General features: G+C 43.6%; 1 protein-coding gene across 2 annotated transcripts in view; it reads right to left on the reverse strand.

Moving 5' to 3' along the window:
- Gars1 (glycyl-tRNA synthetase 1) overlaps positions 1-18,598 on the reverse strand; it is a 41,190-nt gene extending 22,592 nt beyond the window's left edge. The window contains exons 1-7 of one of the 2 annotated variants that reach the window (XM_087907467.1): positions 18,383-18,598; positions 10,563-10,664; positions 8,929-9,031; positions 6,875-7,016; positions 5,475-5,563; positions 4,970-5,046; positions 2,085-2,230 (exon numbers count right to left, since the gene is read on the reverse strand). In XM_087907467.1, coding sequence (XP_087763593.1) covers positions 2,085-2,230; positions 4,970-5,046; positions 5,475-5,563; positions 6,875-7,016; positions 8,929-9,031; positions 10,563-10,664; positions 18,383-18,574 — 851 coding nt within the window. In that variant the 5' untranslated portion in view covers positions 18,575-18,598. The remainder of the gene's footprint in view (positions 1-2,084; positions 2,231-4,969; positions 5,047-5,474; positions 5,564-6,874; positions 7,017-8,928; positions 9,032-10,562; positions 10,665-18,382) is intronic. The other variant, XM_087907466.1, reaches the window with a different exon arrangement.
- Positions 18,599-25,104: the final 6,506 nt, after the last annotated feature.

The raw sequence follows: 25,104 nt of genomic DNA on the forward strand, positions 1-25,104 counted from the left end.
AGTGAGTGTCTCTCTGACTCCTCTGCCTGCTCTTTCAGTCTTTTCTTCGCACTGGGCTGCCTTGTCCAGTCTTGGTATGATGGCTTCCACCTTGTCTTATTCTAGCTTGTTTGGTCCTGTCTGGCTGTCCTCTCTTGGAAGCCTGCTCTCTTCTGAAAAGGGAATGGAGGAGGGAGTGGGTTTGGGGGAGACGGAAGGTGGAGGGAAGCGAGGAGGTGTAAGGGAGGGGAGACTGTGGTGGGGATGTATTGGATGAAAGAAGAAGCTATTTTCAATAAAATAAATAAATCAATAAAATAAGGCTATGGAGGCATTCTCATTCAAAACACAGCAGTATTATAGCCACTGCCTTCTCTCCAATTGCACAGAAAAGACTCTGCGTAAAACATTCACTTAAATAAGTGTCCTCGAAGGTCTTCTTTAAAATACTAAGACAAGTTTAAAACCCAAAGAAAGAAACCCTAAACTTCACCATCTCCCATTCTAACAAACCAACTACTTATTTTTATGCCCCTTTCCAGGTTCATCCAAACATAAGTGCAGCTACATGTTGTACTTAAGAAATGTGTGTGAAATTATGCCACTTCCTGTACTGACTTTATACTTTCCTACTATTAAGTGACCAAATGCTCTCAGGGTAAGTGAAATAGCCATGTCAGACTGAAATGATCAACTTCACTATAATCAGTTTAACCTCTCCCAAGTCAATGGGCAAATAGATTATTTCTACTTTAAAAAATTATTTATTTATTCATTTATTTATTTTATTTTATTGCTGCTTTGCCTTATGTATGTCTGTGTAAAGGTGTTGGATCTGAGAGTTATAGAGAGCTGTTAGCTGCCGTGTGAGGGCTGGGAATGAACCCAGGTTCTCTGGAAAAGCAGCCAGAGCTCTTAAACCGCTGAGCTGTCTCTCTAGCACTGGTTATTTCTACTTTTAACTACCACACTAAGTGTGTTTCCTTTCCCTTTAAATTATTTCCTTAAACAGCCTGTGTCCTAGTTATGGTTTCCATTGCTAGAATGAAACAGGACGACCAAAGCAAGTTGGGGAGGAAAGAGTTTATCTGGCTCACACTTCCACAGCACTGGTCATCACTGAAGGATGTTGGGACAGGAACTCAAACAGGAACCTAGAGGCAAGAGCTGAGGCAAAGGCCACGGAGGGACGCTCTTTATTGGCTTGCACATCATGGTTTGCTCAGCCTGCTTTCTTATAGAACCCAGGACCACCAGTCCAGTGGGCTGGGCCCTCCTCCATTGATCATTAATAAAGAAAATGCCTACAGCCAGATCTCATAAAGGCACTTTCTCAATTGAGGTTCCCTCTTTGCAGAAAACTCTAGCCTGTGTCAAGGTGACATAGCCTGAAGGTGGCTCACTGGGAGGTGTGCCAGCTCCACAACTCTGAGCCTGAGTTCAGTCACTGTCCACATGGTGGAAACAGTTAACTCCTACGAGTTGTTCTGACACACATTCCCGTGCTGTGGAACATGTACCCCTACTCCCCGAATAAATTAATAAATGCAGAAAGAAAAAAGGAAGGAAGGAAGATTGATTGATGAAAAGAACTATTTTCTTAAATCACCAGGAATGAACAGGAGAGTAAGAAAGTCTGTCCCACGTTAGGGCTCTGTACTGTCACCAGCTTTGCTTCAGGTATAAAAGCTATCTTTCAAGAATGTGGGCGAGGTCAACACTCTCCAGCATGGTGAGCTATTAGATATATCTACTTAAATTTAGTGAACGTGAAATAAATGTGGAAAGTCAATCCTCAGAAGTACTGGCTTCATTTCAAGTGCTAAAAAGCCATACATGACCAGGACAGTGTGGTACAGGATGCACCATTAAAAAAAAAAAAAAAAAAATCATCTCTCTCTCTGGCCCTCCTGTCCTATGCAGTTCTTTACTGGAAGATATGACGATCATGGGCTTCTGTACTTATTTAATAACAAACACAAAAACCTCACTATGCTTTAGCTTATGAAAATACAGCCTTTCTCCTTGGCACCAAGTTTTGCCTTTTGGTACAGGCAATTTCAATAAATGTGTTAGATAAACAGATAAATAAAAGCAATACATACCCAGGCATATTTCCTCCAGGCCCAATGAAGGTCTTGAACATTAAATTAAAAGGTACCGGAGGAGACAGGTCATTGCCAGTTGTGGGAGACTTTACATTATAGTTCACAAAAAGATCCCCAAGTTCTTGTTGTCCATAGTTATCAAGCTAAAGGACACATAAAGAAAATAATTAGTGCAGAAGTTATAGAACACAATGTGCAGAATAAATACTATACATAGTTGCATCCCATAACTGTTCCAGCCACACTAAGGCAGAAGGTCCCCAGCCCAAACATATGACCAGGAAACATCTCCACTAATGAGAACAAGGTCTGCTTGGGGAAAAAGGCTGACTCTGGGTCTGAGACATGAAATGAACCAAACAAGCCTGCAATTATCTTCTCACATAAAGAGTAAGGAAGCTATCAGAGCACTGAGCTGTCTGGAGAGACTCACTGGCACTTCTGACAGCTCAACTGGACAATTTCACCATCAGGAAAGCATAGTGGCTGCCACTACAGAAAAGTATCAATGTTTAACTTCTAAATAAAAACGAGAAAGCCAGCAAGACAGGTGGGAACTCATTGTTTCAACTGGGTTTTATGAAAATGACAGTTCATATACTTTAGGACGGATGATAAGTATTCAACAAATAGGTTAAAACAGGATGGAGGCATGGATCAAAGTAAATTCTCAATTTTCTTTATAATTGGTAAGGGAAGTTCCCCTATTTTCTTTAGTCAAAAGCAACAGCAGAGGACAAGAGCATTTTGAAACCCTCATCATTCAATGGGCCTGGGCCATGCTCCCCAGCGACTGCCCATGGAGATGACCACAGAGCTTCAGAAATGCACTTATTACATGTCCAAACTCTAATAACAACACAGAGATGAACACAGTCACCCTCACATCAGGACATGGTGAACAGTGACTACATTTTTGATATTATTCATATTATTCATATTTCACAAAGTTAAGAAAATTAGCTTCAAAAGACTTTTCATCTTTCAAACATATTTCCTAATTCCTTGCAATAAACGGTTTTAAACTGATTTTACAAAATGCTACACATGGAGATAGGTCAACAAAGATTGAGGGGCGAGCAAGGGAAGTTAAGCTCACTGCTGGGTCCACACAGACACAGACAGAGGAACAAGGGAAGCAAGTTTCAACTGCTAAGTCCACATCAAAGGAAAGAGCTCTTCCCACAGGAGGGAGACTGTGCATTTCAGGGGAACTCTCGCCATTCCCAGAGCGGTGGTGGAACCACTGGCACAAACTGGTAGGGCATCATCATCATGTGATCCACACCAGGCAGGTTTTGAACCAGTGACACTACAGAGGCCATTTCTGAGAGCTACCCTAGCTCCCAGCTCACTCTTCACTGAGGACTTTATATAAACAGCAGCAATAAAACACATTGTTCTTGGATACGAAAAGGCTAGTGCTCAAACTGCAATCACAGCTCACCAGATCAGACACGCTCAGTTCCCAAATTTTACTTTACTTGGAAATGAAAGCAACAGGTATGAATAAAGATAGACTACACAGTATACACATGACAATATCCTTAGTAATTCTGAATGGAAAATAAGAAGTCACGAGAAAAAAAGGAAGAAAGAAGGAAGGAAGGAAGGAAGGAAGGAAGGAAGGAAGGAAGGAAGGAAGGAAGGAAAGAGCGAGCCAAGCATGGTGGTGCACAGCTTTAATCCCAGCAATGGGGAGGCAAAGGCAGACAGATCTCTGTAGTTCGAGGCCAGCCTGCTCTACATACTGAGCTCCAGGACAGTCAGGACTAAAGTAAGACCCTGTCTCAAAAAAATTAAATTAAATTAAATTAAAAAAAATTCAAAATCAGGGACAATTTCCTTTAAACAAACATTAAGCCTTTGAGAGAGGAAGGAACTGTGAGCATGCAAGGCCTGAGGACACAGCGAGGACACAGGCCAGAGCTCCATCCCAGCACTGGGAGGAGCACACTGCTCTAAAAGCACTGCAATTAAACAAACGGACCCTCTAACCTGATGACATTAGAGCAACAAGCTCCCGACGACGACGATTATACACCACAGGGACTGAAATCAACAACTAGAATAACAACGCTCTTAATTTAAACGAAGAGGAAAATTCACATCTAAGGTTGGAAGACAAAGTTAATTTTCAGAGAAAAATCTGCAAGTTTGAACAAAAAACAGGGTAAAGGTAGCAAAAGAATTTAGCAATTTCTATGAAAGAAAAGCAAAATGTTAAACTGGACACAGTGGCTAACATCCATAATCCCACCATCTGAAAGGCTGAAGAGGAATCACAAATTCATAAAGACAAAATCATAACAAAGCACAATAAAAAAAACCCCAAAGGGGGTGGGTGGGATGGTTCAGTGTGTTAAGGTACTTGCCAAAAGCCTAAGGGCCCGAGTTCAATCCCAGGGATCTATATAGACTTGGAAAGAGAATAGACTTGACTCTCTAAAGCAGCCTTCTGGCCTCCACACTTGAGCCATAGCATGGCTAACCCTTCCCTCATAAGACGGATAAATAAATGAAAAGGCAAAGGAGCAAATGTTACCACGTTCTCTACTCAGTTTTAAAGAGATCAATGGAATTAGATCTCTAGTTTTAGAGCTAGGCATGATGGCTCAATGCTTATCATCCCAACAGCAGAGAGGCTGGGGTAGGAGGATCACTTCAAGTGGGAGGCCAGCCTGGGCTACACCGTGAGGTCTACACTGACTGAAAAACAAAGGAAAAAAAAGAAAAGTTAAAAACACAATTGTTTGTCGTTAACCATAGAAGAAAATTTAAGGTGTACTATATGGGACGTCATGAACACGGTGGAACTGCTGACAGACACGGAAGACACAGGAGCGCACACACAGTTGTTCTGATGTCTCCAAATGTCTCACCTGGGCCAAGACACTTTCCATCTCTGACTTCTTCTCGGCAGAACACTTCTTATCGGACATCAGTTTCTGTAAATGAGCTAGAAGAACAGTGTTGGTAGAGTCAGTTCCCATCACTAAGAGTGCATTTGAGTTCCAGTGCTAGGTAACTAAAAGCGAATCTGAACTTAGTGTTCTTATTTTCTACTAATCCGCAGACAGTTTTGCAAAGGTGGCCTGAATGTTTTCAGGTTTTCTCTTGTGCTGAGCATAAAACCCAGGGCCTTAACCATGCTAAGCAGGCTATCAGTGAGTGACAGCCCCAGGCCATCCATAATAATGTCTTGATCACTTGCTGATTAGAAAGGTTATCTGAATGTAACTAATCTCTTGGAGACTATGATCTGTATGTTTAATCTAAGTATGTTATAACTATAACCCATTTTTAAAAAAAAAAAAGGAAAAAACTTGAGGAAAAGAGGGTTCCACCTCTGTTGTAGGCGACCACAGGAAAGAGGGCTACCCATACCTTTCAGTAGGTGGTCGGCACGGAAACACTCTCCGTTCTTCACATCTTTAACCATGAAGTCAGCAAATTTGTCTACATGGCCAGAGGTCCTAATCAATAAACAAAAACAGGATAATATCTTAGAAGAAGACTTCTATAATATGTCTACCTGGAGTTTAGATCCATGTGTGTCCAAGATGGAAACTCCATATCTAGAGCAACCATGTATCCTTCACAGACAGAGACATACATTCTAAGAAAACTCTTTCATTCCCTCTCAAGTTATTTCCTATGGAAAAAAGAGATTAGCTAGATTATATATATTTACTAACTATTTTAAGGCTGTATGACATATCAGGATACTTTATGCTTGTTCCATTATTATTAACCATCTAAGCAAAGGCCAAAGTCATCAGGTATTTAATGATCTAAGAATTCATCACAGCTCAGTACAGATCCTGACCTATACTGGCATTAGTATTATCTTTACAGTTGCCATTAGTAGAACAAATGGCTCACTGAGTTTATCCAGCTCTTACAGACTTATCAACAGGGATGCCTCTCATCGTAATTGGCTATGATTATTAACAGCACCCCAAAGAAGCTAATAATAAAAACTGCCACCTTATCAGACAACATTAAATGTTCATAAGGATGAGACACAAAGTGATAAGAATTCTTCTTGCATGGTTACAGAAATCCTACCCCATTTTAAATAATCTTGAACATACACCTTTGCATTGAAATTTTAATACATAAAGAGCATGGATGAGAATGCCTATTACATTAACAATTTATGTCATGGAAATAATCAAGGATATATCCAAAAATGTACCTATCTGAACACAACTTCAGAAACACTTTAAATGCCTATGATACATCACTAACTAAATCATATTACATTCATAAAACAGAACACTATGCTGTCACCAAAAATGCTTTTTAAAATTAAAATTATTCATTCACTGTATATGTCAGGGTATGTCTACATATGTGGCTGTGTGTGACAAGGACAGAGAGCAAGCTGTAGGAGTCATTTCACCCACCCTCTATACAATGTAGTGCTAGGGAAGTGAAATAAGACTGTCAGTTTTGGCAGCAAGCACTTTTACCTGCTGAACCGTCTCAATGGCTCCAAAAATGCTTACGACAGATTTAACTTTGTGATGCTTACCTACACTGCATGAAGAAATGCAATGTGTTCGTTATGTTCAAATATACAGGAACATTCAGAAGAATGAAAAGACAAAAAGTAATTTTAATGTGGCTATCTGTGAGCAGCAGGCATGTCTCTTGTTTTTGTTTTTTACTAACTTTCTAAATGAGCACAGTTTCTGTAATCAAAACTTATTATTATGATTATTTTATAAGCAAAAAGTATTAACTTTTAAAAGACTTCTCCCATCAAAGCAGAACCTCACTTTAAAACTGGTTCAGGGGTGAGCATGGTGCAGTCAATTTCCAGGATCTGCTCCTCTTGGATGAAGTGCTGCCTCCAGGTCTGGATGATATTGTTCTTCAAAGCACATCCTACTGGTCCGAAGTCATACAAGCCACTGACCCCTGTGAGGAACGAGAAGCAAGCATGGGCTCTTCCTGTTACTCTGACACATATGCTGCCCACAGCGTAAGCCCTTCTGCACCAAAGAGCACCACTTCCAGCTGGCTGACCAAGGGAAACCTAAAAGCTCCCTCCACTCTCTGTCTCTGTGTTGCAATTTCACGGAGGGTTAGCCCCAAGTTACACTAACAGATACAGGGCAGGATGAAAAAGCAAACTGCGGTGTATGTGCAAAACAAGTCACACTGGCAGAGAACAATAATCTAAGGGTCAGCACTACATTCTCTTATTTACTATGGGTACTTGGGCTGTTATTTATACCTCAAGAGGTAAAACATTCAAAGATGTACTTAGCCAAGCCCAGGGAAATTTAAGTGACAAAGTACCACAGGCCAAGGATCTGTTTGACACAGGCAGTTCTACATTTAATCAGTGGGCCCTCATACAGCACTCAGAAAAATTTGTGTCACGCTGCTGAAGAACACTTTCCCTGACCCTTGCTCACAAAGAATTCACCAACGACTGTGTATGGCTGAGGTCCCGTGAGGAGGGGCAGCCAGGCCATCAACAGTACAGGTCTTAGGCAAAAATGCACCAAAGTATAAACACACAGTCACAGCAAATGCCTAATGTCTGAGTCCAGCAACCCCTACATGCTAAGAGAGAAAAAAGAATTCATAGGATGGAGTGAGAGACCTTGGAACACTCAACCTTTCAAGACGTTTCCATCAAATCCCTCCTCTCAGGGCTCAGAACCCTGGGGAAGAGGAGGCAGAAAGTGCCAGAAGAGATGAACGGCATCAGGAGAACAAGGCCTTCTAAACACAACAGGGCTGACACACACATGAACTCACAGAGACCGAGGCAGCATGCACAGGGCCTGCACAGGTCTGAATCAGAAGGGGTCCTAGAGCTGAAAGGAGAAGTGGGTGCATGGCCCCATCTCTAATCCGAAAGCTGTCTTCAAATGACAACCACTTGCAAATGAAAACTTAGTTTTCTCCAAGGAAGTCTCACTGGGGAAACAAACCACTCTTAAGGGTAGGATGCATGCCTAATAAAAGATGGCCAACAGAAAAGAAACTCAAAGATTATCTTTGGAGATTCCCTGTCTCATAATGTTATGTCAAGGCCTTTTCTTTCTTCCTTTTTTAAAATTTAGTTTCCTTTTTAAAGATGTATGTATTTATTATGTATACAGTGTTCTGTCTGCACATTTGCCTGTGCACCAGAAGAAAACATCAGATCTCACTATAGATGGCTGTAAGCCACCATGTGGTTGCTGGGAATTGAACTGGGGATTTCTAGAAAGAGAGAGCAATCAATGCTCTTAACCTATGAGCCATCTCTCCAGCCCATCTTTCTTTTTTTTTTTTTAATTATATATCTATATTAACACTACAGGTCCTTTGGGCATATATTAAGCCTTCCAGTTTTTTGTTTCATGGGATTCCTGAGTGTGTAAATGAGTGGGTCTCTGCACCTCTCTTTCCTGTGCCTTTTCTTGGGCTTGTTATCTTCTGTTTGTTTCATTCTATTTTAATTCATTTATTTTTGTTTTATCTTACTATATTATATTTTATTATTAACCCATTAAGTGCCTATTTGTTTTCCAAGGAGAGACAGAAAGGGGTGGATCTATATGAGAAGGAAGGTTGGGAGGAGTAGAGAAAAGGAAAAACTGCAATCAGGATATATTATATGGGGGGGAAAATCGATTTTCAAAAAACAAAACAAAAGTAACAGGGCAGGGAAGTACTAAGAGTGGACATTATGTCAAATGTCAACACCTGAGCAACAAATTAAGTGTCTTCTCTCCTTTATGGAGATACAGATATCAGTTCACAAGCCAAGCTCTTAGCTAAGCATAGTAAAGTCACTAACAACACCACTGCTCCTTCATCCATCCCCTACCTCCATAAATAGCAAAAGCTTGATCGTAGAAAAACCTCCTCTTCAAAGTATCCTCCATTTTTGCTCTGTCTACGATGTCATCCTTGGGCTGCAACGCCAGCTCCTACAAGAGAGTAAGCAGGAAGACTGAGACTGGACAGGAAGTGGGGACTGAATTTAGCTCATTCCCTAGCAGAATCCAACATAAAATGCCAAAGAGATTAGATTTTGAGAAGCTGGAGGGAGCCGCAGTCCCCACAAACACTTTGAACGACAGAAAAGAAGCTGCTACAGTTTGGATCTTACTGTCCCCCAGCAAAGCTCGTTGGAGGCTGCTCTCTGGCTGATAGTACAGCAAGGAGAGGCGGACATATCAGGAGAAGAAGTTAGGTGACTGGAGGAAAGTCCTTGAAGGGGCCTCTTCTCGCTCTCTGCTGGAGCAACAGTGTTCTTCTCATGCCATCTGCACCACAGGCCGAAAAGCAATCAAGCTGAACAGACTGTAACCTCTGACACTCTGAGGCCAACAAGCCTTTCTTCCTTGGACACCTCTGGGGTGTCACTCACAGCAATGGATAGTTGAATAATACAGACAACTGCACTTATGTAGGAAGGAATATGTTTACTTTAAAGATCAGAGAGACTAAGTGAGAAGTCAGGCATGTGGCCCATTCTTATGATCCTGGTACTGAGTGCTGAGGCCAAAGGAGTTTAAGGCTAGCCTGGTTACAGTAGACTTGATCTCTAGAAAACAAAAGACCTATTAAGCTTCTTCAGATACAGCGAAGCAATTTAAGCAATAACTGAATTTTAAAGTATTCCTAGTAAGAGAGTCACTTTAAAACCTCAGATTCAAGATCAGGAGACAACCCAATTGTCTTGCTGACTAACACAGGAGCCTGAATTCAGACCCCAGCACCATATAAAAGCACATTGTGGTGACATGCATCTGTAACCCCAGCATTGGGAGATGGAAACAGGGAATCCCTAGGGCACACTGACTAGCTAGTCCTGTCAAATTGATGAATTCCAGGTTAAATGAAAGACCCTTCAAAATATAAAAGGGACACAAGAGGAAGACACCAGACACCTCTGGCCTCTACATACACAGAGACAGACAGACACACAACCCTCCCTGAACCCAAAACAAAACAAAACAGAACAACTTCCCAAACTACTTTAGTGATAAGTTTATGATTTAAAAAGTTCTGGAGTTAGATATAAGATAGATTACAATAAAACCATTAAATTAAGCCTAGGAGAACTCTTACAAAGGAAAGCACATCTTCAGGAAAATTCATGTAGCTTATTATATCTAGGATTTGAAGGACAGTGAAAGTGTGGGTTCAGGTAGCAGGGAAGCTTTAGAGAAAATGTGACATTGTAAGCTGCACTTGATTCTTGAAATACTGGGGCTCGAACCCAGGGCCTAATGTGCTAGGCAGTGCTCAACGGAGGAGCGGCAGAGCCTGGAGTTGTTCTCTGAAAGCACAGGAAGTCGGTTAGGTAGAGGAGGAAAAGCCACACTGAATAAGAACAATGATCAAACGGCACTTGTTCAGAAAGCTTTCGAGATCTTTCCTACCCCAAGAGATGAGCTAAAGAAGAATAGCCTACACCTATTAACATTTCTATCGTGGCAGCCTAAGACTTACCTTTGCTTCCAGAACTCTCTTCCGGGCCTTGAGCTCAGCTACCGCTCTGTCCACATCCACCTGTGGGGCTTTATCTTCTTTCAACTTGCGCACAAGGTCTCCCTGGTCAACAAACAAGCTACATTCAAAATTGGTTTCAGAAAACAAGGAACACTAGTAACCTATTTTTAAACATGCATTTAAAAAGTATCCATACACAAATAACAATTTCACATATTTCTTCTATGAGGGTTCGTATGAACAACTGAAGGCCTGTGTCCTAGGCAAACACAATTCAGAAGACTATAATACCTGCGCTCACACAATGAGTGTGTGGGGAGAGAAAGGCAGAGCTCATACGGAAATGAACTACTGACACTGAACGTTCAGACAGGTTACCAGCAGACCAGACACAGCTAAAGAGAGAATAGTGACCTAAGAGACACTTCAGAAACCACCTGAAATAGTTCAGAAAGACAGAGTTGAAACCCTCAGGCTGGCAAAGAAAGATAGAGAGTCTAATGCATTCAACTAGAATGTAGAAGAAAGGGGGGAAAAAACTTTAATAGGCAAAATTTTGGAAGATGGTGACTATGAAATATTTGTAAATGTACAAAGACACAAACTATCAGATCAGGAAGCACAAGAAAATCCAAAGACACACACAAAATCCACACCCAGCAAGCCATGGTAAAACAGGCTGGGTATAAAGATTAGGTTTTCACTTCCTGTCAGCTAACTGCAAAACCTGGGGCAAACTGAAAATCTCTCTGGGTTCCTCCAGTATAAATTCACTGCATATTTATCCCCGCCTCCTATGCTGTTACAAAACATTGTAGCATGATTAATAAAAACTCAGAGACAGATATGGGGTTCAACCTGAAGGTCAAAAAGGCAAAAAAAGGCAGCCACTGGCTCTTACCTCTACCCCAGTCCAAAATGGCAATCCTACTTCCAGGAATCTCAGAATGAGACAATGTCTGAGAGCTGTCTCCCCGGTCTTATATTCCTCTCCAGGGCTGGGATTAAAGGCATGAACCACTACTGCCTAGTTTCTGTGACAAACTAGTGTGACTACTAAAATTCAAAGTGTGTCATCACTGCCTGGTCTGAATGCTGATCAGTGCAGCTGTTTTACTCTCTGAACTTCAGGCAAGGTTTATTTATTAAAATACAAATGAAGTGTCACTACAAAACATCAAGTATTTCAATACACCTAACAGTGTGCATGCAAAATGACGGACAGCCATCCTTGTGCTGTCAGGTACCTCAACCTGGCTGTGGCCATAGATGCTTAAAGCCCCATCTAGTGCAAGATGAATTGTTTTTCCCATCTGCCACCTCTCAGGAAACATCAAGCGATGTTTCTTTAGCTCCAACACCTGGTCAATTTCATTTCAAGTCTTCCTGTCTAACTGCTCCACCTCAGATTAGATGGCTACAGACTGCCAGCTTGTCACATCCCAAATCATCCAACAATAACATAAATAACCTGAACTCATGCCATCTCTCATCTTTAAGCTTTACTTCAAAAACAAACGACCCTTAGCTTGGTAACTGTCTCTACCCTGTGCTCAGTGTCAATTTTCCTACCCACTGTATTTCCTAAGCTTAACAGCAGCCTACCACATTTCCAAACACTCCAACCTGGCTGCCCCCAAAAGCTGTTCCAGGTAAAAACTGCTGCTTCTCCCATCTCCACATGGGCTGAGGTAGCAGCCATGTTTTCTTCCCTCCTAAGAGCCTGGGCCCTGGAGGGCTCCTGAGCACATTGTCCTCTGGGTATCACTTTCCAAGTTCCCACTCCTCCCTTCACTCCAGTCAGCCTCTTCCGGAACCAGTGTTCTCTAGAAAGTGAAAACAAAACACCACCACCAACACTGGAACCTAAAGCCAGTGGTTTCCGTCCGTGCAGAAGCATTTTCCCAGACCCCAGTGCGTTTTCCAGGAATGAGCACGGTAAAGTGATATAAAGACAACACCTTGTTTTGTGGGTAATTCTTATAAAGTGGTATGAACTGGTTGAGAAAAAGTTGTACAGTATTTGAAAAAACAAAGCATTAATGGCAAAGCTGCTGGTATCTACACAACCAACACATTGTGCCTTTACCAGGGCACACGTACAGCAACAGAAGCACGGTAATTCTAGGCAGTCACAGCTCGCAAGAGGTATGAAATTTGAAAATGGAAATTTATGCCCTGGTAATGCTGAAGCATGCATGGGTTCTGTTGAACTTGTCCATATTGGGTTTCATGGCCTAAGCTGTGAGAACAACTGACCAGGTAGATCTTTTCCTTCTCAAGAGACAGACAGAATAACACAGGCAAACGGGAAAGGAAGACCTTAAAATCCATCACCCCAAGTCACTTTTGGTCTTTTAAAGCACAGGTATTCAGTGGCCAGCCTTCACACGAAAGATCTGTGAGGGCGAGGTTTCCTACAGTTGAGTTCACCATCTTCCCAAGTCAGCAAAGAAGGGGAAAAGTCATGTTTATTCTGAGTAATGGAATAATAAAATCTCAATTTTATTACTAATCTAAACCAAAAGCATTAGAGATGCCCCAGACCCAAGGGTTTCTACTTGTAGATTAGTTTTCTTCAGTGCCCACCCACACTTGTGGGCTTCTGTGCGTGCAGTGAATGAAACTGGCCTGCAATGGATCCAGGGCCACACCAGAAGCCCTGTTTCTGGGTGGAAGCTTGCAATAGACACACAACTGAGTGTGTGACATGGGGAATGGTTAAGAGCATGTCCTAAAGGATCACACCCTCAGGGACCCTTCCAGGACACGCCCTAGAAGCACTCAGCAGAAAACAAGAAAAGTACCTGGCTTCACACATGTGGCTAGCTGACTCTTGAGAGGCCATCTTAGATTTCCAAATGTCTTATACTACCGAGAAAACTTCATAAAAGTTTCATTTACCCTTTGTGGGTTAAGCAAGAAGTTTAGGTCACTCTTGGCTCAGAAAATCAAAGCCAGGAAAGACTCAAGGCTCCTCACATCCTCACTGTCTCTCCACAACTAGAACATTAATTTTTATACATAAGTTCAAAACGCCATCCAACTAGCAATCTAAGAAAAGAAACTGCAGGCCAACAGCGGCTTGAGAAGCAGCATTCCAATGGTGAGCAACTCAAAAAGATGCATTTACTCAGAGCATACTGCGTGCTGGAGGCAGGAGGTACAGCACTTTACATGAACTCAGTTTCATGTTTACAACTTTTCTGTACACTAGATGAAGAAGTTTGGTTACTGAAGGTTAGTGATCACTTGTCTAAAGATACCAGCTATGAAAGCAAAGTCACAATCCCAACTTTGGAAATGTAGCTTTCCAAATGGCAAGGTTAAATTGACACCATGTTAATCCTTAAACGAAACAAACACACACAAACACACACACACACACACACACATACATGCCTGGATGTAAAAAGACCCACCTAGGAACTCTTCAAAGTTTCTCCTGTACTGACAATTATTAAGCTTTCCCTCGGCCGCAAAGAAAATTATCCTACTACAGTTAATCTGCTGGAGCTTCAAGCCACACTCACATCCTCAATTCCAAAGAGTGAAACCAAAACCTCATAAACTTCTCCACCAGTACCTATAACCTCTAGAACAGGTTCGTCACCTCCAAAGACACCACTTGTATCAACAAGTATGAAGATCCACCAGCTGCAACTATAAAACCCCGAATTTCTGTTAAGACGGAACTAAGAAGTCTTTTTGTTTATTTGTTTTTGACACAGGATTTTTCTGTGTGGTCCTGGTTATCCTGGAACTTGCTTAATACACCAGGCTGGCCTCAAACTCAGAGATTGGCCTGCCTCTGCCTCCTGAGTGCTGGGATTAAAGGCATGGACCATCATGCTTGGCTTTTTGGGATCTTTTTTTAATTTCTTGTTGTTGTTTTTAATGAGGAAAGCAATCCTGGTAACAAGAAATGGACAACAACTGAATGCAGGGAACAGGTAAACTGTGATGGTCGAAGCTGTACCCTTTGGGTTACTAAGCAACAGTAGTGGTGAAGGTCAAGGCAGAGACAAGGGACAGAGAGAATGGAGAAGGGAAACTGTTGGCTGCAGCTTTTCCAGGACTGTTGGAGACAGCAGCTCAAACCTAAGACAGAACTTGTAAAAGCTCATGGACTCAGGGCCGCCTCGGGTACCCTCAGGAGAGGGGCTCCTGGGATCAATGCTCCCACCTTCTGGCACTGGAGTTGTAAGCATGTGCCACCACACCTAGCTTGTTTCATGGATGCTGACAATGGAACTTGGATGCTCATGGCCGCATGGTAAGTACTTTACTGACTGAGCATCTCTCCATCCTTAGTACTCCTCTTGACCATTAAAAGTCATCAAAATAAGAGCTTTTCTGTGAGCTATTTCTGAACAGCAAGCTCCTGACTTAAAATGATTTAACTTACAAATTTTCTTTTTTTTTTAAAGTAATTTTATTAAATTATAAAAGTTTCCATTTACACCCCTCTTCCCAACACCCTCCCACTCCCCCCCCCCCTCTCCTCCTCTCTCTTTGTCCCTAAGGGCAGTCAGGGTTTCAAGCCCTGTGGGAAGATCAAGTTCGTCCCCCCTCCCTCCAGGTCCAGGAAGGTGAGTATCCAAACAGACTGGATCCCAAAAATCCAGTATATGCAGAGGAAACTAGTCCCAGTGTCATTGTCAATGGCTTCTCAGAAAGACTCCGGGCCAGCCACATTCAGAGAATCCGGCCACAACAAATTTTCTTTTACTTATTTTTTATTTAATGTTCACTGGTGTTTTGCCTGCATGCGTCTGTGTGAGGGTGTCACATGGTGGAGTTACAGACAGCTTTGAACTGTCATACCAGTGTTGAGACTTGAACCTGCATTCTCCTGAAGAGCAGTCAGTGCTCTTAACGGCTGAGTCATCTCTCCAGCTCCTAAATTTTCAACTCAGTAGAAAGTGCACTTTGAATTTTGAGCTCCTACCATTTCCCAGGCCAGAGATATATAGGATCTCTTGTGATACTGGGCAGCAGCAGTAAGCCAAACAGTCAACAATCAGAAGGGTGAACAAGACACTCTACGGTGGCCTGGTTGCTCAGCTGGATGTTCTCAGGTAAGTTAGGTGTTATCAGGCAGTTTCAACTTACACTATTCTCAATATACAAAGAGTTTACCAGGACACAACCCATCGTAGGCAGGGGAACACTTGTATTACAAAATAAAATGGAAATTAAAAATAATAATAATAAATTTTAAAAAATCATTTATAATAAAAAACAATGTAACAGGAACATTCTGAAAATAGAGCATTTTAAAAGTTAAAAAAGTCAGTTTTATAATGATTTTGCTAATCTCTTAAACTATAATTTATCAAAGGCAGATTATCATACAGGCTGCTATTAAAACTACTTTTGGGAAAAGTTTATTAAGGAGATCATACATCGTTGGAAAAGAGGGAATCTCAAAGTCTTTTCAGGTTATTGTAGAAATTCTTCTTTAACGGAAACTCTGAGAGGTGGTAGTTTCTTGTAAGTGATTTCTTAAGGCCCAGTAAGATGGCTCAGCCAGTAAGGGCCTGCTGGCAGTCTGGCAGCCTGAGTGGTCCCTGGGGACCATGGTAGGAGGACTGAACTACTGAACTTATTCCTGCAATACTTCCTTATACAATAAGGAGCATTAAAAAGAAAAATGATATCCTTAAGACTGTTATGACCTCCAAAAAAGTGTGTGGCATGCATGTGCACACACATACAGAAAATAAGTAAGAATGTAAAAATTATTTTTCAAGTGATTTCAAAGAATTAGACAGCTCAGTTGGTGGCATGCTTGTCTAGCATGCAGACACCTGGAAGTTCGAGCCCCAGCACAGAACAGCAATCCCAGCACCAGGAAGGTGAAAGCTGGAAGTTCAAGGTCATCCTTCTCTATGCTGGGAGTTTGGGGCTAGCGAGGGATACGTAAAACCTTGTCTCGGAGAAAAGGATTTCAAGTTTGAGGCCACAAAGTAGGACCCTATATCAAGAGAACAAAAAGTTATTTCTAACTCAGAAACTGCAGCACTGAACCTTCTACATCCTCTTACATAAACCCAGAAACGTAGCTTAGGATTCTGAAGAGATCTTTACCAGTGTCCTGATCATCTGGGGCCTCATTTATCATACAATACCAAAAACTCAGTGTTTGCTAATACCACTACTTACCACATAAAGAAGTTCTTGAAGCACTGTGCAACTGTCAAGCTCAGTTTTAATAAAAACCAGTTTTCCAAAACTAGTTTTGTAAAGGCTTGAATTTCATTTGGGGACACAACTATTACTGGTAATACTCTCCAAAATACGTGCCACTATCAAGAACAACCCTTTAATACCTCCCCAAGGGCCACGCTGTAGAGTCTCCGATTGCACAAGGCTCACAATGGAAATGTGTGAAATAGGCAGATTGTACTTCACATTTCCATACACGTCCAGGAAAAAGGCGCTTAACCAGGTGATCCTTTAACTCTTTCCAGTGACACCGCACTCAGTATGACTCAAAGTTCCAGGCAATTAATCAACACACACTACTTCTGGAAAATCAGAAAAGAATACAAACTAACAAATAAATTAAGTCAACTATTCAGAAAATATGTTACAGAACAACAAAACAAACCCAAACAATCAAACTAACAACAATAAAAAAAAGCCAACATAACAACTTAACAAAGGGCCGAAATGTCACACACAAAAGCTCTCCATGATCAAAGCGTCCTGAAACTAACTAGCCCCAGTCTTACTACAGATGGATACTATGTACTGCAGTTCCAGGCTAACGTGGCAGAGGGAGGGGTTTGGAGTGTGGGGTGGTTTTTTTTCCCCCAAATTAGATGTATTCTTCCTAAGGAAGATTTTAAGTTACAGCAAAAACAAAGGAACCACACCTATGTATGTGGAGTGGAAGGTGGATGGAAGGAGACTGAATATGTACAGAACACACTATTTAAAAAACAACAATGAAGCCCATAGTGAAATTCAAAACGAAAGCCTATTAATTGAGACAGGCTCAAACTAGAGCAAAGTGGCAGAATTTCCTGAAGCTGTCGCAGCTCTGCTCCAATGAATTGTTTCCGAAACAGGATTCCCCCGTCCTCAGCTAGAGAAACGATTGCATCAGGCGCCAGCGCAGGAGCTACCAGACTGGTGTTTACGGCTAGTAGGTCAGGGATGCTAGGGCCCTACTGGAAACTCTGGCTCTCGCTGGGTGTGGGGATCACCTGAAATACTTTTCTCCTTTCCCTCTCTCGAGTCTGATCTCCACTCAGTGCTACAGAAAAAAAGGAGGTCTGAATTAAATCCTCAGGTCCTCCAGCTAAGAAACCTTCCTTCCCTGCCGCAAAATCCCATTCCCAGGTGCTCCACCCGAGGATGGATGACTTCACCGAGTGGTTCAGTCAGTCCATTTACAATCTCCAGCTTGATCCTAAAGCTCACTGCCTCCAGACACCCTCTTAAGAAGTCAGAAAAGCTGACAGGAGGGAGGGATCATGAATTCGCATCGGTATTGAGGAGTGGGGAGTTCGACACCTCCCCACAGCCACGTTTCGACCGTATCTTCTGAGCCAGTCCTGGGGCTAACACCGAAGGGAGGAAGGTGAAAAGAAGGGAACGCTTCCCAAAGCATCCTCAAGTCTAGAGAGAAGCGCAGCCTCGGCTCGTCACCGCACCGGGAACGAGTCAAGGAACCAGGCCACAGAGGTGCGAGGGCCGGATTCGGGGTATGCAGCGAGGGCACGAGGCCCAAGGATCGCGGGTGCGGGCGCCGCGCGTGGACGGGGAAAGGACCGCCCGGAGGGGGCGCCGCGCGCGGGCACCGGTACCTGCTGGCGCACGGCAAGCCGCAGTGGGGCCAGCAGCTCCTCGGCGCTGTCCATGCTGCTCCGAGAGGCTGCGGGCTGCGCGGGAACGCTGAGGAGCCGCTGAGACACGGACGCGGCGACGACCCTGGGCGGCGATAGTAGCAGCAGCGCGGCGCGGGTGGCTCTGAGCAGCGTGGGCAGCGGACAGGGCATGAGCACGCCGCCTAGGCGGTGCGCAGGGCGGCTACGGAAGCGGCGCGCGGCCCGCCCGGTGCATGATGAAATAGGGCAGGCAGGCCGCAGGCGTGCGCAGCCGCATTTTCCACAGGCGCGCGCAGCCGCCGCGTCTGCAACCGCAGATTCGGCACAGAACCCGGAAGGGCACCGACTTTGCTGAGGGATTTATAAGCCGAACGCTGCAGCCAAATGCACTGGAGGACTGGGCTTCTGAGAGTGCAGACCTTGATGCCCGAGCATCTTCACATCGTGGGTCCAAACGCTCGAGTCGCCCCACTGGAGCACACACACTTCTGTTTGTTCCTCAGCTCGCTGCTTAGAAGAGTATATACTGCCACATCAAATAGGGACCTGGAGTTAGTAATAATCAGGGCATGTTGGTGCACAGCTGTAATACCTGCACTTGGAGCGCTGAGGCAAGAGGATCATGAGTTCAAGATCAACTTAAGATACATAATAAGCCTCCGTTTCTTAAAAAAAAAAAAAGTTCAAGCTCCAATGTTCTTCAGACTATTATTGGGAACTGGGGTTGCCGCTCTTCTCAGGGCATGCCAGTTAACTAGAAAGATGGAGAGACCACAAGTTCTCAGCCCCCCAAAATATTTGGTGCTGGTTTTCAAGATGAGGAACCGAGCACAAAGCAGTTACTAATTTACCCAGTTATCAACAAGACAGGAGCTGAGTGAGCAACAGGGGGAGGCTTGTGAGACTTGGAAGTTCTTCGTTTGCTTTCAGCACCAATTTTAGGGAACATGCATATTTTTATTAGCTTTGCTAGAGATAACTGAAAAGTTTTTACTGCCCAATAAACCTCTCCGCTGATACAATAATCTAAATCAGACCAAATCAAACTGAATTAGAAAAAGTCCAGGTTTAGTGGATACTAGCACTCCCGGGTGGCCTTCCAGGCCTTCAGAGAGGAGATGGGAAAGAAGACTGGAAAACCACGTGTTTGTTCTCTTGAGGGAGGCAGTTAAAGTTGACCCCTCAAGACCACCCTGTGGGAGTGATCTTGAGCATCTCTGGAGAGGAGTCACAGTTTAGGACTTTCTCAGAGGTGAGTCTGGACTGAGGCAACTCCCAGAGGAGGAGGCTTGGGATGGAACTTCCTCCCAAACATTCCAGACTTTTTCAGTATAGGGATGCCAGGGGCTGGGGTGTCACTTCCAACCAAACATCCCAGACTCTTTGGGTGTATGGATGCCAGGGGCTGGGGTAAAAACTTAATCCGAACACTAATGCCTGGGGCACCATGGCAATCCTTGTATTTCTCAGGAACTTGGAGATTTGAAACAATTTAAACCACTGGTCTTTCCCTGGGCCCTGCACAGGTGTCCAAAGGTGACCTTTCAAGGTCTGAGGGCTTAAATTTCACCCTCAGAACATGCTAATGTCACCAGATATAAAACATATATCCTGTGAAGAGCTTGGCAAAAATCCCTGTTTCTTTCACCCTCACCTACAATCCTACAATCATCTTCTGCACTGCAGACTGCCATGTTTCTTTCTCTTATAGAGTCCCAAACCCTAGTCTGCGGGAGTCAGGTCCGAGTTTGCTCACATCTCCACACACTCGTGAACACCTTTTGTTTTGTTTTGTTTCAAAAAGATGCTTTCAGTGACTGGCCTGGCCTGCAGCTAATAAGACGGGCCTGCTTTGAACAATTCCAGGCAGACCTTTACCCATGGTTCCACGGCTCCCAGTGTAGGGAACCTATGAACTAGTCCACACACTGACTGGACCCCTTGTCCTGTGAACTTGGCCCATGAACTTGGCCCTTTGTTGCCGACCTGAAAATTTCACTTAGCAATTGAGAATACTTTCTAGGCAAAGAAGACATTTGAAGAAAATTTGGTGTAAATAGCCAGATTCCCCATTTCTTCTTCTCCCTGTTTTGGCATTTGTTGGGAGGGTTTTGGGGGTGAAGGTATGCATCACCACCACCCAACCTGTTGTGAGGTTTTAGGTCCAGGTTCATAGTATTGGTTTGGCCTCCACTTCAGGGATCTTGGAATACTGTTGCTTGGAAATTTGGTATTTTAGCCAGTCCTAGACAAAGTGCAAACTCTGAGATTAACAGCTAAACTCACTTGAGACTGAGATAAAAAAAAAACTCTGAGTAACAAAAGAGGCTTTTATACACCAGCCTGTTATAGCAATTTACTTTCTCTGAAAAGTGTGGTCCACAACCTATATAAGATTTGAAAATGGAAAATTAATCATATGCACCGGTAGCTTTAACCTGTTCTGTTCTGTCATAAAATAATATAGATTCATCTGGGGTTTTTCATAAACTGGTAAACTGATATTATTATATTGTTCTATCTCATGGAGCTGTTGATAGAATAACAAAATATTTTCTTCAGATTGCTGCATTTTCTTGTCACTGCAGCCACCACAGCTCCCTGAAGACCATGACGGGGAGTCTGTGTCCCCACTGCCACAGAAGAGGTCTGTTCCCACTCAGGGAACCATGACAGCACTCGGTGACACAATCAGGAAGCTGTAGTTTTCCCCTCACACTCTGCTCGTTTCAACTCATGAAGACAACCACCTTAGCCTCCTGTAGAACTGCTCCAAGGGCTTCCGAGAGGTCCCACCTTCTCTCCTTACCAATACCTTGGGAGAAATGGAAATGTATTGCAAAAGAAGAAACAGCTCCACTTAGACCCTGGCTGGAGCCCCTGTTTTGTCTTCATTACAATCTGTTAACAAACACAAAGTATGTGAATTAATTTGCAGAAAAGCATTATGTCTCTCTTCGAACGAGGAGCTGGATAGATGACTCAGTGGATGAAGTGAATGGTGGGCAAGTGTCGGGGCGTGAGTTCAGATCCCCAGCACCCATGTAAATGCCAGCTCCATACCAGCCGTCATCTCCCAGCACTGGGTGTACGGAGACAAGCGGATTCTTGCTGCCAGCTTGCCAAACCAGTGAGTACCAGGTTAAATGAGAAGTTCTATCTCAAAAAGTAAGTTTGAGATTGATAAAGGGAACCCCAACATTGAGCTCTGGCTTCGACATGCACGGGCATGTACACCCCACTTGAACACAGATATATCACAAACAAAAAAGAAGAGGAAAGAAAACAAAGAAACTAGCTCTGAGAGGTTGAGGTCCACTCCAGTGTTCAGGTCTGAGACAAGACATGCTGTTTGTGGTGAAGACTTCTGGAAACATAACTTCCTATCCATGGTCTCTCCCTTCTTCCTATCCCTCCTTATAAACCATGGAGCTTTAAGGAATAGCCTGTCTGTAATCGAAAAGCCCAGTTCTACTGTCAGCCAGTGAGGTCGGTGGCTCAAGTGAAAGAATGCCCAGAGAAGAAAGGACTTAGCGGACTGGCAACCAGCAGGTGGAAGGTGGGGGCCTTGCAGCCAGATTCCATCAAGCCAGAGCCACAGATGCAAAAGCGTATGTGGAGTTTCTGGAGAGTCTAATTGCAGCAGTATCCAGGTAAACTGGGAGAATCATTCATTCTTGCGGTAATCAAGTCTCTTGATGTCATTTTGATTCTGTCCATGAGCATTCCTGTAAACCTTAAGAAAGATAACTGGCTAGGTTGTGTGATTGGTGTCCTGGACAATCTGCCTATTGTTAATTTCAGGTCAAGCTGACTATTGTTGTTGATGTATTACTCTTTTGGCTTTTGGCAGGGGCACCACACAGCTCTCAAATCACACATGGAGGTTTATTTTTAGTTAACAAGCCCGGCCTTAGCTTGGCTTGTTTCTGGTTAACTTTCTAATGTAAATTATCCCAGCTACCTTTTGCCTCTGGGATTTTTCCTTTTCCTGCTTCTGTGATCTTTCTTTCACTCTTACTCTGTGGCTGGTTGTGTAGCCGGGTGACTGGCCCCCGAAGTCCTCCTTCCCTTGTTCTCTCATTGCTCCTCCTTCTCCTCTTCCTTGGTTCTCCTTCTATTTAGACTTTCTGCCTGCCAAGCCCACCTATCCTTGCTCCTGCCTTGCTGTTGGCCATTCAGATTTTTATTAGGACCATCAGGCATTTTAGACATGCACAGAATCACAGCTTCACGGCATAAACAAAAGCAGCACACCTAAAATAATATTCCCAACAGTCTATTGGTTAATTATTTGAGGATGTGATATAGGGAAGTGAGACAAAATAGAACCGATGGAAAGACTTGCTAGTGCTAGGAGTCCCTTGGTGCATTTACCAGCTTCGGTGGTGACAGAAGAAACTTGAGCCACTCACAAGCTTCAGTGCTAGGCGCGTCTTAACCCACTCACTAGCTTCAAAGGTTAAGGATCACCTTAACTCAGTCATTGGTTTCACCCCTGTCATCTAAAGATCTCCCATCTATGAATGAACCTGATTCTTCCCTGCCAACTCCTGAATATTAGTTTTTGAGCACTGGGCAGACCATTTACTTCCAGTAACAGGCAGAGACCTGGAGGTTAACAGATAATGGGAGCTGATATGGAGTAGACCAACCAGGAGCTCAGTAAAGTTGGGTTTACCCAGGAGAAAAGAATAGCTCTCTGGGGCAGTCCAAGGGTGGAGGAGAGCCCAGAGGACCAGAGATGAGCAGCTCCCAAGAGAGAGTCATGAGATTCTGCTCATGACTTCTTGAGCAGAATCAGCCTTTGGTTGAAGCCAAAGAAGTTACAATAATTATATGTTAAGTGTCACGCCTTTTACTTCCTATTCTGGGCCAGAGAGTGTGTCAGCATCTAGACTAGCTTGAGCCTGTTCCAGCTGCCTCCACTGGGCAGGCGCAATGGCCTCAAGGTGGAGAAGCTAAAGTCCACTCTCATTTGCCTCCTAGTTAAAGAGTCTGGAATTCATGGGGACTAAAAATGATCACAATACCGTCTCCATAACCACCAAATTCAGAAGCAAGCTGGTCCTCGGCTGAGTTATGGCTGAAGGATGGCTCAAGTTCCTGTCAGGCATCTACAGGAGAATGGATACTGCCAGAAAGCATTGTGCTGAGTGAAGCAAACCAGGCTCAGAAAGAAACGTCACGAGTTTTCTTTGATGGGTGGAACCTTGATTTAAATGTATGTGTCTGTATTAAGTGTTCATGTATGTCTGTTTGTAGGTCATGAGCTGGAAAGGGGCTCGTGAGAGCAGAGGAAGAGATCTTAAGGGAAGTAGACTTCTTCAGTCTGTGTAGCTTGGTCCTAGAGACCTGAGTGGGACAGTGGGGGAACGGAGAGAGGACAGACACACCCGCAGAACACGTGGGTCAGGCGGGTCACGCACACTTTGGTAGGGTGGCATCAACTACGCAGCTACCCGGAACCACAGCATGTTTGTTATTTATTATTTATTTATTAATTAATTATTGCAGCAGCAGCTAGTCTTGGGAGGAGCTCCCTGTAGGTGAACAGTCTCAGGCTGTAAACATCTGGGTGGAGGAAACTACAGTTAGCATTTGCACACGCATCAACACTCATACTTGTACACACTGCCACCATTCACACTTGGACCAGAAGAAGGCTCTTCCATCCCTCTGAGCCTGAGGGAAGGACTTTGTTGATTTCCCATGAGTCTGCATCTCACACAACGCACATGCACTTAGAACTTCACTAGCCCAGGACTTCACTTGTTCCCTACAGGTAGGAGATAGAGTGAGCACTGGAACATAAGTAATTGGAAGGAAGAAAGAGCTCTAACTGGGGAAAGAAAGGAAACAAGCTAACGACAAGGAGGGGTCCTGGGAAGACAGGAGGGAAAGGAACAAAAGAAAACAAACTGTAATGACCCATATGCATGAAGATACCATGAGAAAACCCATTACTCTGTATTCTAATCTTAAAAATTAATTTACAATTAATTTAAATATACAAGCCTGTCATACAGGTAGTCACCGTAAAGATCTAGTAACATCTGCAGTAGGAGGGGCCACTGGAGGTCATCCTGTTCCAGTCTCCTGAAATGCCTGTCAGACTGGGTCTGTCATAGGCAACTTCCACCCTGAGGTTTACTTGGATGCGGTCCATTTGTCTCTGAAGGTGACATTGAGAACACACACACACACACACACACACACACAGAGAGAGAGAGAGAGTCTCTTGTATCAAAGAGTTGCACTTAAAACTGCCTTTGTTAGCTGAGTCCCTCTTATAGGTTCTTAGTCTTGCAAATAAAAAGATTCAAGAAAGGAGCCAGCAGGAAACTCAAGAACAGTTCTACTGGAGTGTTAAGGGAAAAACGACAGGGCAGTCAGCTGCCAGGAGGAAGCAATGGGAAGAGAAAGGCAGTTCTGCTTTCAGAATTGGAGGTCGGAAGCAGGCAGCCCAGCAATGGAAGCCTTTTAGCAGCTGCATGGGCAGACAAAGAGGGCATGCCATAAGGAAGGACATGCCTGCAGCGTCAGGGCAAACAGGATGAAGATTTGGAATGATGCTCAAGAAGGGTGATGAAAAGAAGAAAAGAAACCTCTGAGCTCTGACCCAGAAAGCAGCAGTCTTAGCAGTGAAAGTCTGCAAACAAGCTTGAGGGGGGTACTTAAGTGTGGTCTATTCGGGAGGG

Source organism: Myodes glareolus, chromosome 6 (genome assembly GCF_982192425.1).
Source record: "Myodes glareolus chromosome 6, mMyoGla1.1, whole genome shotgun sequence".
Taxonomy (NCBI): domain Eukaryota; kingdom Metazoa; phylum Chordata; class Mammalia; order Rodentia; family Cricetidae; genus Myodes; species Myodes glareolus.